Below are 18,826 nucleotides of genomic sequence, written 5' to 3'. Positions count from 1 at the left end.
ATGTTATTGTCTCTGCTTTAGCCTCCTTGGTTTTTTCCCTCTAGTTCCGTTGTTTCCCTCGGTTTCGTTGCCTTGTTATTTCTAGGTTGTGTATGTCATGAGTAGTTGCTGTTGGTAGCCCTACGGTTTTGTTCTTGTTTTGCCGCTGTTCCCGTTGTTACTCTGAGCCTTATGCTCGTATAGTCCACCTTAGTTTCATGTCCTGTCTTATAGTATTTTGTGTATGTGTTCTCCTCGTCATTGTTGCTATCCCGGTATTAGTTTAGCGTTTTATGGTTTTCTCCCCAGTTCATATTGGTTCCGTTTCCTTGTCGTTCTGTCAGCCGTTTGGTTATCATGTTTCCCTTTCCTACTTACCGTTTCACTTGTTATCTCTCCTGCGTTTAGTGTTTTGGTTCCATTTCTGTAATAAATCATTTGATATCTGCATTTGCGTCACACCCGCCCCTCTATTCGTTACACATTCTTTCTTTTGATACCATTTTACTTTATGCGGTAAACTTAAGTTCGTATTTCTCTGATGCCATAAATATAGTCGTACTTTTAGCAAAATACCACATTCACTACAGTAAGTGGAGTGGTTAAAAGCCTTCTTTTCTTTTTATGAATAAATTAATTTCATATTACTCTTCATTAAGTAGATTTAAAAACTTGGAAAATGCTAGAATCATCTCACACCAGATTTCTCTAGAAATCTATAGTTCTAATCTCATTATATGGCTTTGCTCCTCTGTTTTAAGTATGTACTGTATGTGTATATGCATATGTGTATTATTATTATTATTATTTGTCTACTGTCAACGTGACATTATTTTGCCAGCACAAGTTCATTTAAAATTATATTGATTCTACAGGGGCTATGCTGACTTTTACTTTGCAAAAGTTTGGTCATTCTCTTGTAGAGAAATTTGTTTGTTTGTTCAGCCCCGAAAGCTAGTGTTTCCTGTATGTAGTTAACATATGTGTAGTCGCTTTACGTGAATGTCACCTTCTCACAGGTCCACTGCTAAATTGCCAGTCATGTTGAGTGTGAATTAAGTTTCCATTTAATCAGCACTTAATGTCATGCACAGAACATTTCAGGATGCATGGCTTGAAATGGCATTCGGTCTTTTGAATTTGCATTGAATTAACATCGTTTTTTGACAACATATTCAGGGGTAACAGTAGGTAAATGGTGCCAGGTGCAGTCCTTGAATTTGAGGAAGTTGGTCCTGGAAAGTCATTGAAAGGTCCTTGAATTTGATGTTAACCAAGGTGTGGGAACCCTGGTATATATGAGGTCCAGCTGGAGTGAACTGACTACAAGGAAGCTCTTCAAATACTAGACGGACGGTCCATTTTCACTAATCTGCCTGCTTCCTCTCCTTTCTATGTTTCCCTCTTCTTCCCCCCATACAGTTGTTTTTTGTTTGTTTGTTTGTTTTTAAAAACCTATTTATTTATTTATGTATTTTACTTATGTTATTTACTTTCTGATCTTTTGTGGGCATGTGTGGAGATGTCTGTATGTGTTTGTGTGTGGTTGTGTATGTCTATGGTTGTTCGTATATGGGTAATGCTGTCCAAGGGTCATTTTAACTTCATTGAGACATTGTGACAGAAAAGAATCCCAATGCCAGTTTGACTTTTTCAATGCAAATTACTTCATCTTCTTTCTTCGGTACATTGCCTTGTTTCATTTCACCCCTTTGTACTGTTTAAAATATTGCAATAAAAAGAATGGTAAAAAAAGGTCAGTGTTCTCTTAAAAATACAATAAATATGGTACAGCATTAAATGTAAAAGCTACAAAGCAAGTCAGTTTCATATTTGTATTTTGTTTGGGGGTAAATCACACGTATGCATGTATTCACATTCACGTGTCACGCTGCTATCTTATGCAGGCTGCTCTGTTACTTCTGAATCTGTTCATGCATTTAATCCCATTCACCGTTCTAAAACAAAGAGATAAATTTGATGTTTATGTGTAATTCAGATGTGTAATTCCGTGTCTATTGACTAAACTGCACTTTGTACTGTGTGTATTCTTTATTTGCAGACTATCTGGCTGTGATCTCACTGTGGACTCTTGCACATTTTTCACATCAGTTCTACAAACAGAAAACTCACTGAGAGAGCTAGAGATGAATAACAATGACCTGCAGGATTCAGGAGTGGAGCAGCTCTGTGATGGACTGAAGAGTTCACACTGTAAACTGAATATACTTGGGTGAGTTTTTTGTAACTTTATTCTTAAATGAAAACAGTAAGGTATGACAACACTGCAGAGCAATTTTGAAAGAAGTGTTGTCTTCAAAAACACAAACATCACTTTCCATAGATTACTTTATTGTCATAGCAAAATACAATAGAGTACAATAAAACATTAGCAATCCTGCTGAGACCCTCACACAAAGCAACCAACTAATTTAAAATGAAGTCAGAAGTGCACACATACACTGAAAACACATGAATGTGTGAAGAGTGCAAGTACAACAATTACATTTAATGAAGATGAAAGACTTAAAGACTACACATAAGCACAAACAAAGACTATGGACAAACAGACAGGTTTAAAGGTTCAAAAAAAGGGAGTCATGACTGTTAAATTTGTTTTTAACTTGTGACGGGTGAGGAGTGCAAAATGAAAAGGAAGCGATCTTGCCAGTCTCAGGGAAAATGCAGGATTTAATGAATAACGTGCACCAACTGCAAACCAATGACATTATCCAAATAAAGGATACAATAACCAGCAGTCAGTTGGTACAAAGACAAAACATATATAGACAGACAAACGACCCTCAGGTGTTGGGAATCCTAATGGGCTCTGCCTACCTGAGGGATGAACACAACAACAGGACAGCATAAACTGCTGCGGACGGAGGCAGCTGGCAGGGGGCCTCTGTATCGTGACATCAGCTACAAAACATAAAGAAAAGCCAAAAACAGTAACAGGACACACATCACTATGTCTATAATGTGTCTAAAACAGGCAGACATTATAGGATTACTGTGACGGGCAGGGTGAGCAACTCAAAAAGGAAGCAATCACTCCAAGTCTCAGGGAAAGAGGATGGTTTAATAGAAAGTGTGCAAACCAAAAACCAGTGCATTGTTCCAAATGAAGGAAATAATAACCAGCAGTCAACTGGTACAAAGACAAGACATATATAGACGAACAAACGACCCTCAGGTGAGACGGATCACGGGTCCCGCCCACCTGAGGGACGAACATCACGTGACCAAAAACAGGACCGCTGCCGCTGTAACCGGGGGCGACCGGTAGGGGGCCCCCCCACAACGTGACAGACCCCCCCACCAAAGTCGCACTCCCCTCCGGATGTGCGGCTTACAGCGGCAGCACACAAAACACAACAAAGGGGCGGGAGGGCGGGGACAAGACAGGGACCCGTTCCCTGCCGTCCTGAGCTAAAACACAAAACACATAAGCTCCTCGTCACAGGACACAGACAAGGCAGGGACCCGTTCCCTGCAGTCCTGGAGCTGAAAACATAAAACACATAGGTTAGCTCGCCTCCTGGGCGGGACCCTGGACCGACTGGGCCGTCAACAAGACGATAACCACACCCCGGTCGGTCACAGGGCCCTCGCGCCCTAACCGGCCTTAGGCCGCTTAAGCCCCACTGCTGTGTGCGGACCGGGAGCACATGGCCCAACACACGTCACAGGTGTGGATGTGTGCAGGCCGCCACACTGGGGTGCGGCCAAGGCTTCCACCAACCACCTCCCGAACCTACCTCCTCGCTCGGAGCTGACCCCTGCCCTTTCGCTAGGGGTCACCCCAGACTCCTGGGGAGTGAACCCCTCCCCGGGGCCCCTCATCTCAAGGTGGACTCCTCCACCCAACCCAGGAGCGCCAGGGCCCTGGCAATCCGCAACAGGGACACGCTGGTCACTCCGAGCTCGAAGGAGAGGGTCTCCTCCTGGAGACCCCACTAGGTCCGGGAGAACCGCAGTCCACCACCAGGAGCGACCTGCAACACATCACACACAAACGCACACAGACAACACAACACAAAACGCGCACTGCTCCGACCACTGACCCCCTTTTACACAGGGGGGAAGGGACCCCTTCTTGGCATGAGGAGACACTCTGTCCTTACACCCCAGGCTTCCTCCGCCTACAAAGGGGTACAGGGGCTCCTCTTTGCTCAGGGGTCCTTCCCAACCGGTCAGGTCTCCTGATGGAGCAGTGCCTTCTGAGCCACATGTCGTGGCTCAGGAACCCCATAGCTCCCCCCCAAAAACATATTTAGGGGGGCCCCTCTGGGGAATAACAAAACAAAAACACAGACACAACATACACGCACCCAGGATGCCCTTGGCACGGGACCTCTAATGGGCCCCTCCCCACACACCGTGAAGAGGGGTGCAAGAGAGGAATTACATAAAACAAAGCACGCTACACTCTAGGACAAAACGAACACGCAAAGACAGAACACAAACAAATGGACAGGACCCACCGATGCGCGCGCTCTGTGGAGCGTGATGCGCCTACTCCAGCTCTCTCTCACCGTTTTCCCAACGGGATCCGCAGATCTTTAGAGAGAGAGAGCTATACGCGAGCGGCTTGCGCGTCACACCCACAGCGACGCGTCTCTCGGGCTCGCAAGCGCTCACCCCCGTCACCACGGGATATCGGGTGAGCGAGGCAAAAGGCACCGAGAGACCCTCGCGTCTAACGCGGTCTAGCGTGCGGCACGCACCGGTGGATCCGACTACATACACACACGAACACCACCAGCGAAACACACACCACGGCACACACACACTCGCTCACGTCCGCGTCGTTATTAAAACAAAACACTACAACGTACATACACACACAGACGATAACGGACAACGGACGTGCGCAATGTGAGGCACCGGTAGTTTCGCTGGGCGAGAGCGGAGTCTACCGGTCCCCAGCTCTAGTCACCGCCGTGTGATTTACGGGTTTAAACACAAACAACATTTAAACACGGCGGGACGAGTGGGGACAGACTCAACACTCTCTCAGACAATACACGACAAACACACAGCACGTAGACAAACACTTACCACGAGACATGACCACGAACGAAGGAGAAAGCAAAGGAGACTGGCGGCTTCCGAAGGTGGCTGGTTATTCTGTGACGGGCAGGGTGAGCAACTCAAAAAGGAAGCGATCACGCCAAGTCTCAGGGAAAGAGGATGGTTTAATAGAAAGTGTGCAAACCAAAAACCCGTGCATTGTTCCAAATGAAGGAAATAATAACCAGCAGTCAACTGGTACAAAGACAAGACATATATAGACAAACAAACGACCCTCAGGTGAGACGGATCACGGGTCCCGCCCACCTAAGGGACGAACATCACATGACCAAAAACAGGACCGCTGCCGCTGTAACCGGGGGCGACCGGTAGGGGGCCCCCCCACAACGTGACAATTACATTAATTTTTCAGGAAGCAGAGATGAGAGAACAACTCCACTACATTTACAGTATGTTTGATTCAGCACACTAGAGGGAACACTAAATGAAGCATATAAAATATACATGCTACATTTTGATGGCAACCCACAATCAGATCAAATACATTATCTTATCTTGCCATCCTTCAGGCAAAAACAAATATCTGCAAAGCTTTATTATTGGATGTACATTTCACGGTGTAGAATAAACTGACTGTGAGGAATGGAGACCTCACCATATCAGTCGTTTATAATAAAGTACAAAGTGAAGCCTTTCATGCTGCCTCCTGCAGGCCGCTCTACTACTTTTCAAACTGTCTATGCATTTAATTTCATCTTCTTTTCTAAAACATGGATAGATTTTTATATATTTTTAGCAGCAATTCAGTGTAATTCAGGAACCTCTTATTTAACTGCACTTGGTACTGTATTTATTCTTTTGCAGATTATCTGGCTGTTGTCTCACTGAAAAGTCATGTAAATCTCTTGCATCAGTTCTACAAACAGAAAACTCCTTGCTGAAAGAGCTAAACATGAATAACAATGACCTGAATGATTCAGGACTGGAGCAGCTCTGTGCTGGACTGAAGAGTTCACACTGTAAACTGGAGATTCTCAGGTGAGTTTATATGAATTTGTTGTTGAATGGAAAAAGTAACGTCGATGTGATGACACTATGGAGAAATTTTAAAATAGTCAGTTTCCTTGTAATAAATTGAACATAAAACATATACAAGAAAATGTAGGTTCACACTGGAATTGTTCTTTTTCTGTTCAAATGGGCAAGTAATAATCTTTGTCTAATAATAATATAACTAATGTAACGTGCAGAGGAGGCAGGCACGACGAAGAGATTGTGGTGAAACAGAACTTTAATATGACACATACTGAAGTTTAGCGCGGTAGCGCAAGCATTTAAACATAAGCAACTCACTCAGGCACGAACTTTAGACAAAGACGAGCACGAGACATTGCATGAACGCACATAAAATAGGTGAATAACACATTCCTCCGTGATCACGAGACAAGGCACAGGTGAGACTAACGAACACAAACGACCCACACCCACGTAACTACAAACATGGACATAACTAGACGCAGACAACATAATAACATGTCCACAAGGAGGGGTCCGGAGCTGTTACCATGACAACTAATAATAATTAATAATAGTCTTTCATACATGCATGCAACTCAAAGTGCTTTACAGAAGAAATAGGTGCAGGGTTTTGAATAATTTATTAAATAAAGAGGGCAGCCGACTAAACACAAGGAGGTAAGTAAGTAAGGAGTATGTAAACACAAGCAAAAATGCAAATAACAACATAGAGAAGAGACAATAAATGAACCGAAACTGACTTAACCCTCATGCCCTCCTCAAATTTTGCACCCTCTGGACACCTTCGTGGCAAAAATGTACACGCACCAAAAAACTGCTCTTAAATCATAATACATCAATATTTTATCTTGCTTTTTTTTCATAAATCACAATCAATTTCAGACCTACTCAAAACTACCAAACATGAAATTATTTTCAGGATTTTAACCCCTTAAATGACAGTTAAATTATTTGAAGTATTGCAATTTTTTTGGAAAAAAAACACAAAAAATTGATTATTTTCCATAAAACAAACAGTAGACAGATGGGGCATTGGTGGTAATTAGAGTCTTAGATATGGCAAAGATTAGTAACAAAATTGTTTTGATTGCATTATTATTTTTTATGTAGTGCCAGATTTCATATTTTGCACCCTTTGGACACCTTTGTGGCAAAAATGTACATGCACAAAATCAGCAATAAAATCCTCATATGTCAACATTTTTTTTTTGCTTTTTTTTCATAAATCACTTAATCTACTTCAGCCCTGATCAAAATGATCAAATATTCAATCATTTCCAGAATTTTAATATTTTAAATGACAGTTTAATTACATGAATGATTAATTATTCGTTTAAAAAACCCACAAAAATCGTTGCCGCTCGACAATCGTTACACGCACCCCCCCGCTCAACAACTTACGTTCGCCCCCCCCCCGAACATTTCTGACGCCCCCTCACTGTATATGTTCTGGCGCCGGCCCTGCCACATATTCCCTCTGAACACCTTCGTGGCCAAAAATGCCCCTTCCATTGACTTCCATTGAAACCACGTTTTTTGATCTCACTGCAGTTACAGTATAAAACCATGCATTTTGAAATGTCAAAATTGAATTGCTGCTAAAAAAATATAAAAGTCTATCCATGTTTTAGAAAAGAGGATGAAATTAAATGCATAGACAGATTGAAAAGTAGTGAAATTTGACATTTTTACTATATTCCATTGGATTCAGCCATTTTTCCATTTTAGGCTGATGAATGAAATTCTTGTAATTTTGCCAGTTATATTATGGAGTCATGTGACTAACAGGGAAACCCCAAGTGTGTGTGTGTGTGTGTGTGTGTGTGTGTGTGTGTGTGTGTGAATTCTTAAATTCCTTAATGGTTTTTATGTGATAAGATTGGCTGATAGTGGTTCATTCTTACAGCAGTGTAGAGTAAGAACAAGACCAAAATCAAGAACATTTGGCTAGGCATCACCAAGGGGACTTTTGAACAGATCTGATCATGCATTTTCAGAGATCATATTGGTCACTTTTTACAGTAATTGAGATCTATAATTCAGTATTCTATGACCTAGCTGCCCTTTGTACTGTTTTTATTCTTTCTTTGCAGATTGTCTGGTTGTGGTCTCACTGAAAGGTCTTGCAAATTTCTCAAGTCAGTTCTACAAAGAGAAAACTCCTCACTGAGAGAGCTGGAAATTAATAATAATGATCTGATGGATTCAGGAGTGGAGCAGCTCTGTGCTGGACTGAAGAGTTCACAGTGTAAATTGGAGATTCTCAGGTGAGCATCTGAATTTATTCTGTGTTCATCTTAAATACAGAATTGTTGTTGTTAGCATTCAGTCAGATGTTTTGATGAAAGTTCATCAGGAATGGGAGGAGCCGACGGCCTAACACTTTTATATGGGGTAGTGCTGAGTGGTATACCAGTTCGCACAGAAAACAGGTGTTTATTTTTGTTATCATATGAATCTGTCATATACTGGCCACGCCGGTTTAAATAGCCTTCAAGTGTCCGGAGCGCAGCATGGTCGTTAATTGTTTTTCAAGAGATGCTTTTCATTGCTGCGCCATCTCCTCAGTATTCGACCACTGTTGTTATTTATTTGTTTAAATATTATGTTATTTAATTAAAGGTAAGATATTTGGGACATTTCAGTACAATACAACTATTGGCAAACAGCCCTGTCTACTTTGTGTCTAAATATCTCTTATTTGCTATTAACTGGTGTGCAGTTTATAATATTACGTGTAGCTGGATCACATAAGTTGTATAAACCTACAGTTTATAACCCCCTGTGGCATTCCTGTTAGTTTTCATTAAGAGTTTTAGCTGTTTCCCTCTCCACCTTGCTTTGGCTGTTTGTTTTCATATCGTATTGGTTAATCCTTATGTTCTTTTTCCCTCATTGTCCGTAGTAGCCTGCTCCCTTGTACATTTACCTTCGCATTCTGACACCCATTCCTTCGTGTTGCTCATATGTAAGATTTACCCAAATCCTCCATAATTCTTTTCGTAATCAATGCAGTAAACACATCATGTATAGGGGGAAAACCTGTCAAATACCATGAAACCAATATAATTTCGAAAAATACCATGATATAGATTTTTGGTCATACCGCCCAGCACTAATATGGGTGTTTACTACCTTTTGAGACAGAGTGTATAATACACACACACACAGATTGTGTAATACATACATACACAGAGTGTATTACATACACATGCAGTGTGTAATACATACATACATACTGTAATACATAAATACACAGAGTATGTAATACATACACACACAGAGTGTATGTAATAGGGGTGGGAATCGTTTACTATCTCACGATTCGATTCGATTCCGATTTTGGGGGCCACGATTCGATTCAAAATGATTTTCGATTCAAAAAACGATTTGATTTATAAAAATGTCTGCTTCAGTCTATAAAATCTGCATGATCTACTACAGTCTGCTTTGCAAGACAGAATGACAAATACAGAAAATTAAGTGTCTTTCACATTTAATTAACAAAAATAAAGTGCTTTGGTAAAATAAAATGGTTTTTGTTGTGTTACCAAAATTCTTGAGCTTCATTTTGCGAGCTGTCAGGGCTGGCTCGGATGCAGTTCCCCCAGCCGTTGCTAGGGGCACCAGAGTCAGTCCCAGACTAAACCGGCGTAACCGTACGTTCTCAGCCAGTCTCTGCTTTCTCTGTGATTGCTTATCGTTTAATGGTCTCGCCACCTCTCTCTGTTATGCTTTCTCTTTACTTATTCGAGTATCTATCTTCTGCGTCGCTTCCTGACCCATCAAGTTTTCCCAATCCTGTATTTCTTCCTATCCGTTTTGCCTTTATTTTTAGGAAGGGTTTTATTTTGCTGCGGCGTTTTTTGCCAGTTACTTCTGCTGGCGTCCTTGGTTTCGTTTTCACATTGCATTTATCCGCGCTGTTTTTAGTTACTGTTGTTATTTTGTTTCTTCCTCCCGTCTCACTACGGTTGAGTGTTATTTTTCACGCGTTGTATTTTCCGCGTTGTTTTTTTGTTTCTATTTACTCCATGCCCTCACAGTTTTGGTTTATATTCTCTTGCGCGTCGAGTCTTCCGTGTTGTTTTGTTTGTTCTTTCTGGGTCGCTGTGCGTGTTTCCCTCTCGCTAATACATTTGACGAGTGTCAAACGTCTTGATCTTGCGAACCGGCACTTGGGTCCACCCTTCTCTATATTATTTCTCACCCTTCTCTATATTAACGCTCCCGTGCTCACCGCGTTACACAAGCCTTGCACACGAGCTACATTGTGTCCAGTTTGGTCTTCCCCGGCATTCGGTAAAAACCAAAATGAACCCATATTTTTGCCTTAAATGAAGACCGGACAGGTTGAATATCTCTTTCCTCCATCTGTTTTGAACCGCATGAGTGTGTCCCAGAACCTGCTGCGTAAAGTCTCGCGTAATTTTGTAATTACATAACGCGAGACTTCACCACGACTTAGAATCGATTTTGGGACATTTAAAATTGATTCTGAATCGTAGTAAATGAAAATCCATTTTTGATATATGAATCGATTTTTTGGCACACCTCTAGTATGTAATGCAACAGGCATAGAGTAGCAGGGAGACGATGTATTTTTTTTTTTTTTTATGTTTTTTGAGAGTCGAAAAGGTCTTTCGATGGCTTCTGGAGGTTGTTGTAGTCGGAGTTATGAGTAAACATGCGGACACGTGCTGAGAAGAGTGAGATTTATTATGGGCAAATCCATTAGTCATGAAAACAGTCCAGGTCATTACCAGAGAATCCATCAGACAAAGAACAATAACCAACTCACGTACACATGACTAAACTACAGAAAGCACTTAACAGAACAGAGCCAGGCACAACTATCAATAAACACATAAACAGGCATAAGCGAATGTAGCATACTTACAACCACAATGATCTGTAACCAAAGACTCCAAACACAGAGCTTAATAACAATCACTAAGCTTAGACAATAACTAAGACAGAAAGACAGATCAAAAGGGAAAACAAGGAAAACCGAATCAGAGGCAGGACTAGGAACATGAAAATAAGACAGACAGACAGATGGCAGGCGGAGCCAGGCATGATAGTGTAATAAATACATACACATATACATACAGATTGTAATACATACACTATATTGCCAAAAGTATTCATTCACCCTCCTTGACTCACATATGAGCTTAAGTGATATCCCATTCCTAATCCATAGGGTTCAATATGACGTTGGTCCACCCTTTGCAGCTAGAACAGCTTCAACTCTTCTGGTGAAGGCTGTCCACACGCTTTAGGAGTGTGTTTATGGGGATTTTTGACCATTCTTCCAGAAGCGCATTTGTGAGGTCACATACTGATGTTGGATGAGAAGGCCTGGCTCTCAATCTCCGTTCTAATTCATCCCAAAGGTGTTCTATCGGGTTGAGGTCAGGACTCTGTGTCTGTGTGTTCATCCACACCAGACTGTGTCTTTATGGACCTTGCTTTGTGCACTGGTGCACAGTCATGTTGGTGAACTGTTTGTTTTTTCGCCTTACGCGTTTTTAATGGTATGCTATGTTGGTTGTTGTCGTGCGAAATGAAAGATGTTGATGACATAACTTGCACTTTACTTTGTTTGATTCATCTTTATCTTTTTCAAAATACTTTTGAAGTTTTTTTAGTAGCCATTATAATCTCGGTAGATGCTGCGTATTCTGTAGCGCGTTCAGCTCCGCTGCTTTGGATTGTGCAACTGCAGGGTGTGATTTATTAATGTGTAGTAAGGAAGATGCCTATTGTTAATGCGCAAACATTTAAAAATATTTATTAACAGAAATTAGGATGATTTTATTTGACAAAAGGCTATATATAACGAAAACAAAGACATTTCATGTAACAACTAATGCTTAGCTACATCCTTGGGCACCTCCATGCAGTTAGAATGGTACATTCGACTATGATGTTCATAGTCGACTAGGGGGTATAGTCGACTATAGTCGAATCAGCGACTATTGCAGGTCACCCGTACTTGGCACAATGCAGTCAGACAAGTACCGTTCTCCCGGCAACCGCCAAACCCAAACTCCTCAGACTGCCAGATGGAGAAGCACTATTAGTCACTCCAGAGAACGCACCTCCACTGCTCTAGATTCCAGTGCCGGCATGCTTTACACCACTGCATCTGACGCTTTGCATTGCACTTGGTGATGTATGGCTTGGATGCAGCTGCTCGACCACGAAAACCCATTCCATGAAGCTCTCTGTGCACTGTTCTTAAGCTAATTTGAATGCCACATGAAGGTTGTATGTCTGTAATATGTGCTTCAGCATCCACTGACCCCACTCCATCAGATTACGTGGCCTACCACTTCATGGCTGAGTTGCTGTCATTCCCAAACACTTCCATTTTATTATAATACAGCTGACAGCTGACTGTGGAATATTTAGGAGTGAGGAAATTTCACGACTGGATTTGTTGGACAGGTGGCATCCTATCAGTTACATGATGGAATTCACTGAGTGCCTGAGAGCGACCCTGTCTTTCATAAATGTTTGTAAAAACGGTGTACAGTTTGGATGGGTGAGTGAATACTTTTGGCAATAGTGAATAGCTTTATTTTCATACACATTGTACAAGTATAGAGCATTCCTCTGGTGCCTCGGTGTAAAGCACTGGGAAACCAGAGCGGCTGCTGCATCAGGGATGCACCACCGTTTCAGAGAATGGGGGGAGAAACATAGAGAAATAAACATTAGGAGGATCCAACTTCGCATGTAGAGCACTGAGACCCTCCATGATCGAATCAAAGCTTTTACTAACAGTCTGCGTTCCGACAGCTCTACCCATTGCATCAATCATGTTGGGCAATTTTTGCGGGTGTTCGAGAATTGACCCCACTCTTTTAATTTCCTGATACACCAGTGCAATGCCTAATCCAATCAACAGAAACCCAGTGATCAAAGTTCCAAATAGAAACACGTCCTCAACATCTTCCATGGAGAGAGGCACGAGACACAAACTATGCCACGTCTCCCACGAGTCGAGCACATATCCACCTGAGAACGAATCCAGACATGTGGGTTCTCTCGCACCATGACACCTTGTGGAAAAAATTGTGTCAATTGCGTTGAGAGACCACTTAATCAGTTCCTTTTTCTTTGTTCAAATTCGAAGAGCAGTGTCAAGGTACTGAAACGAGACAGAGAAGCTAAGAAAAAAAACCAGGGAGTGAAAGCAGTGTACATGTATGTACAATATAGTGTACATACACAGAGTGCGTAATACAGGAAGAGTTTTCTTTTTTCAGGAACTAGAGATGAGGCCTCCACTACAGTTATTTGCCTCTTTAGCTCCCCATGCAGGCTGCTCTGGAAATGCATCTCCCTCACTGTCTCTTTCTCGTCTCCTTTCTGCAGATTGTCTGGTTGTTTGGTCACAGAGGAAGGCTGTTCTTCTCTAGCTTCAGCTCTTAGTTCAAACCCCTCACACCTGAAAGAACTGGATTTGACTTATAACCACCCAGGACACTCAGGAATGAAGCTGCTCTCTACTAGACAGGAGGATCCCCACAACACACTGGAAACACTCAGGTATGTAAGAATCTTCTGTTCTTGCTCTGATCATTTGCTCATAAATAGAACTTGCACTCATACACAGTAGAGCAGGAAGCGGAGCAGGAATGTTAGCATTAGCATTACAAGCTTTCTTACCATTATTATTTGTGTGTTTTTTAAAAAGTAAATTCAGAATTGAAAAAAATAATTTGTAATAGTTGTAAAAGCACCAGTGACAAAGTCTGACCGTATATGTTCAGGTTAGTATGTTAATACTGCCCTCTAATGCTATGGTAACCCTTGGAAAATACGATCTGAAATTACACGGTGTGTGTGTTTCTGTGTGTGTTTCTGTAGGGTGGAGCATGCAGGGAAGATCAGAATCAAAACAGGACTAAGAAAATGTAAGCAGCAGTCAGAGTGTAATGTAAAAAACAACACACAACACAACACAAAAATAAACACACACACAGTGTATTTTTGTCCTCTACTCTAATGTCTCTTCTTTTGTGCAGATGTGTGTGAGCTCACACTGGATCCAAACACAGCACACCCACGTCTCTGTCTGTCTGAGGGGAACAGAAAGGTGACGTGTGTGATGGAGCATCAGTCATATCCTGATCATCCAGACAGATTTGATGTCTGGAAGCAGGTGCTGTGTAGAGAGAGTCTGTCTGGACGCTGTTACTGGGAGGTTGAGTGGAGTAGAGGAGATGCTCTTATAGCCGTGGCATATAAAGGAATCGGCAGGAAAGGACGCAGTTATGACTGTAGGTTTGGATACAATATAAAGTCTTGGAGGCTGTTCTATTCAAATAACAGTTACAGTTTCTGTCACAATAAGAAGGAAACTGTCATCCCTGCCCCCCCCTCCAGTTCCAATAGAGTAGGGGTGTATCTGGACGAGCCGGCCGGCACTCTGTCCTTCTACAGCGTCTCCTCACACACACACACACTCACCCACTTGTACACATTCTACTCCGCATTCACTGAGCCCCTTTATGCAGGGTTTAGGGTTTGGGAGTCTGACACTTCAGTGATTGTTTGAGTGTGAGCTAGAATATCCTCCTATGTCCTGGATGAACTCCTGAGTCTGCAGGGATACACACACTTCTCTGGTGATACACATGATTTTCTAAAGCTATATCAACTGAATTAAGTGAATAAGTACATTTTTCACATGTGTCCTGGGTCCATCTATAAATCCAATGAAGAGGGTGTAGTTTACTGTGTTCTGCTTTTGTTTGTTTTGGTTACATTTACGGCATTTAGCAGACGCTCTTATCCAGAGCGACTTACAAAGTGCTTTGCTTCTGATCACAGAATACATCCTAGGAAATAGTACAGATAGGCCAGAATTCAAGACACCATTGAGTCAGACTACTACTAAACTACAGGAGTCACTATCATTACCTAGTGTTTGCAAGTTAGGCATTTGCCAAGAAGCACAAATAACCATAGACAGACATACAATTTAAGAACAACGGCAAGTGGTATCAGCTGAGTTAGTGCTCTGGTAAGAACTCAACAAACAGGTGAGTCTTCAGTCTACGCTTGAAGATAGCAATAGACTCTGCAGTCCTCGCAGCTAATGGAAGATCGTTCCACCATCTTGGAGCCAGGGTGGAGAATAGTCTGGAGCTTTGTCTTCCATGAGACTTTAAACATGGTGTTTCTAGTCGAGCCAAGCTTGAGGTTCTGAGTGCTCGCTGTACGGATCGGCTTTTGACCATGGACATCATGTAGGGAGGGGCCAGTCCATTTTTGGCTTTGTAAGCAAGCATCAAGGTTTTATATCTGATGCGTGCCGCTACTGGAAGCCAGTGAAGAGAGCGTAGTAGAAGAGTCACATGTGAGAACTTTGGTAGATTGAAAACCAGTCGTGCTGCAGCATTCTGAATCAGTTGTAGAGGTCTGATGACCCGTAGAGGAAGACCTGCAAGTAGGGAGTTGCAGTAGTCCAGCTTAGAGATTACTAGAGACTGCACAAGCACTTGAGTAGCTTCCTGTGAAAGGAGGGGTCGTATTCTCCGTATGTTGTAGAGGAGAAATCTGCAGGATCTGGTCAGCTTTGAAACATGTGTTGAGAAGGACAACTCGTTGTCCAACGTTACACCCAGGCTTCGAGCAGTTTCTGATGGTGTTAACAAGATGTTCTCAAAGGAAACTGTGAGGTCGTTGTGTGGGTTTGGGGTTCCTGGAATGTACAAAAGCTCAGTTTTGCTAGGGTTGAGCTTCAAGTGGTGAGCAGTCATCCATGAAGCAATATCTGCCAAGCATGCCGAGATATGCCTAGAGACCTGGGTGTCAGAATGAGGGAAGGAAAGAATTAGCTGGGTGTCATCAGCATAGCAATGATAATAGAAACCATGAGACAAAATAATGTCACCAAGGGAACGAGTACATAAAGAGAAGAGAAGAGGGCTTAGGACCGAGCCTTGGGGGACTCCAGTGGAAAGTTTACATGGATTGGATGTAGATCCTCTCCATGTTACCTGATAGGAACGGTCTTCAAGGTATGACTGGAACCATTTCTAAGCAGAGCCAGTCACACCTAGGCTAGAAAGAACAGAGAGGAGGATGTGGTTGACAGTGTCAAAGGCTGCAGAAAGATCTAGAAGAATTAAAACTGATGATAGCTTGTTAGCCTTGGCAGCATGGAGCTTCTCGGTCACTGCTTTGAGGGCAGTTTCTGTTGAGTGTGCCCGTTTGAAGCCAGACTGATTAGGATCATGGAGTTGGTTCTGGGTGAGGAAGAGAGATAATTGGTCATAGACTGCTCACTCCAGAGTTTTTGATAGAAAAGAAAGAAGTGATACCGGTCTGTAGTTGTTCATGTCAGAGGTGTCTAGTGTTGCTTTTTTCAGGATTGGTACCACCCTTGCCATCTTGAACACGGTAGGCACATGACCCAAAACTAAGGAGTTGTTGATGATTGCCGAGATGAACGGAAGGAGTTCTCTTGACATATTTTGGAAAAGAGTGGAAGGAATTGGATCCAGTGGGCATGTAGTAGGATTGCTGGAAGTCAGAAGTTGATGTATCTTGTCTGAGGAGAGAGCCAAGGAGAAGAAGCCAAGGAGTTGAGTGTTGGGTTAGGGGTACTAGTAGGAAGGTTGGGAGCTGGGGAGAAGGACTGACGGACTGCTGCAATCTTCTCTTCAAAGAAGATGACAAAATCCTCAGGAGTGAGAGAGGATGGAGGAGAGGGTGAGGGAGGGTTAAGGAGTGAAGAAAAAATACTGAATAGCTTGCGTGGGTTGGATGCAGATGATTCAAATTTCTTTCTGTAGTAGGCTGACTTTGCTGATGTGACTTCCAGTGAGAACTTTGAAAGGAGAGATTGATACGAGCAGAGGTCTGAATCTAGGCGACTTCTCTTCCACCTTCTCTCTGCAGTTCTTAGATCTCTCCTGTGGGTGCGAAGCACTTCAGTTAGCCGGGGGTGGATGGAACAGATCTCTTAAACCTGAGGGAGGGAGGACACAGAAGATTGATGGATGAAGAGAGCGTAGAGAGGAAAGTATCAGTAATTGTGTCCAGCGAGAGAGAAGACAGACAATTCTGATGAGGAAGGGAGGACAAAATAGTGGTAGCAAGGGCTGAGGGATTGATGGAGTGCAAACTTGGGTGAAAGTAAGAAGAATGTACAGGGGAAGTGTGAGTGGAGATGGCAGGGAGGGGGAAAGAAAAGGATAAAAGGTGATGGTCTGACAGGTGGAGTGGGGTGACTGTGATGTCCGATGTTCCGGTGTCTCATGTAAAGACTAAGTCCAGAATGTTGCCTGCTCTATGAGTCGCAGTGGATGGGTTGATGGTGAGGTCAAATGACGACAGCAGTGGAAGGATGCAAGATGATTTAAGTTTGTCGGATGGAAGGTTGATGTCTCCAAGGAGAATGAGGGGGTTTGCTTCAATGGTGAATTGACTAAGGAGGGTATCAAGTTCGTCAATGAAGTTCTCAAGGGAACCTGGAGGGCGATAAATCACAATGATGTGAAGAATAGTGGGGTAGGATACAGTGATAGCATGGAACTCAAAGGAAGAAATTGAAAGAGCTGAAAAGGAGAGTTGGGTGAAACGCCACTCTGGAGATAAAAGTAGACCTGTGCCACCTCCCTTTCCAAGGCGTCGTGGGGAATGGGTGAATGAGAAGGCCAAGGACAGAGCAGCCGGAGTTGCAGAGTTCTCTGGAGTGATCCAGGTTTCGGTCAGAGCCAAGAAGTGTAGCGAGTGATTAGGAATGGGATATCACTTAAGCTTATATGTAATTTCTTAATATAAAACCACATAACATTTATTTTACTTTTTTAGGTTAATTTGTGACTGTTATACATGAGTCTCTATGTCAATTTATAATGTCTTCTATGTTGTGCAATGTATAATTTACTTATCAAATTATTTTCGCACTCATGTCTTTCCAGTATCACTATAGACTGTGTAACAACATTGGAAACATTATTAAGATGATTACCTCTTCAATTCTTAAATCACAATGTCGTTGACTATGCATTCTGATGTTTAAAACTGTTTATATTAATTCATCAATAAACTCCATTTATTCATTAAATTATTCATTGTGGCTCATATATCTGGACCAAAGGTATTAAGCCACTGCTCATCAAAAGGATTCTATTGTTTGGAGTGTAAGACAGAATTGCTTTTAGCTTTGAAGTTCCCTTTTTTTGTAAATTTCTTTAATGGAAATGACAGTCTGTAAATCAGCACTTTGATGCTCCAGTAAAGGACTGTTGAGCTGCAGTTGACTTCTGTATACAGTATATGATATAAATCCTGTTCTATGTTACACATGCTGTGGAATCATAACCACATCCAACTCGTTTTAGAAATATACACATTAAAGGTGTACATGTGTGAAAACTGGGTTTTCTGTGTGTTTGACCAATGTAAATGCAATGTATACAGCATGAATGTAATGCCTGAAGGATTTCTACAATAACAATTTCCCTCACACACTTTCACACACACAGATTGCAGAAAACAATGATCACAATGAAAGCCGTGTGTGTGTGTGTGTGTGTGTGTGTGTGTTCGCTTCTATGGAAGGAAAATGAAAGTGCACAGGATTGGTCAGTTCAGAAGGTTTTTTTTTCTTTTTCAGTAAAAGGGTAGGTGGGGTTTGGAATTAAACCTATGCAGGAGTAGGATAAAATGAGTATATGATGATTTATTTAATCATTTGTTATTTGTAGGAACAGGATGACAGGTGTATGTGCATTTGTCA

The 18,826-nt window shown here is 42.2% G+C and overlaps 1 protein-coding gene across 5 annotated transcripts in view; it reads left to right on the top strand.

The window, feature by feature from the left end:
• LOC143509922 (NACHT, LRR and PYD domains-containing protein 3-like) overlaps positions 1-18,462 on the top strand; it is a 54,963-nt gene extending 36,501 nt beyond the window's left edge. For all 5 annotated transcript variants that reach the window (XM_076998809.1, XM_076998811.1, XM_076998808.1 and 2 more), the window contains 6 exons: positions 2,042-2,212; positions 5,881-6,054; positions 8,148-8,321; positions 13,444-13,617; positions 13,939-13,985; positions 14,097-18,462. In XM_076998809.1, the coding sequence (XP_076854924.1) occupies positions 2,042-2,212; positions 5,881-6,054; positions 8,148-8,321; positions 13,444-13,617; positions 13,939-13,985; positions 14,097-14,629 (1,273 nt within the window). In that variant the 3' untranslated portion in view covers positions 14,630-18,462. The remainder of the gene's footprint in view (positions 1-2,041; positions 2,213-5,880; positions 6,055-8,147; positions 8,322-13,443; positions 13,618-13,938; positions 13,986-14,096) is intronic.
• The last annotated feature ends 364 nt before the right edge of the window (positions 18,463-18,826 follow it).

This window comes from Brachyhypopomus gauderio, chromosome 3 (assembly GCF_052324685.1).
Source record: "Brachyhypopomus gauderio isolate BG-103 chromosome 3, BGAUD_0.2, whole genome shotgun sequence".
In the NCBI taxonomy this organism is placed as follows: Eukaryota; Metazoa; Chordata; class Actinopteri; order Gymnotiformes; family Hypopomidae; genus Brachyhypopomus; species Brachyhypopomus gauderio.
This window is presented reverse-complemented; position numbering and strand designations above follow the sequence as displayed.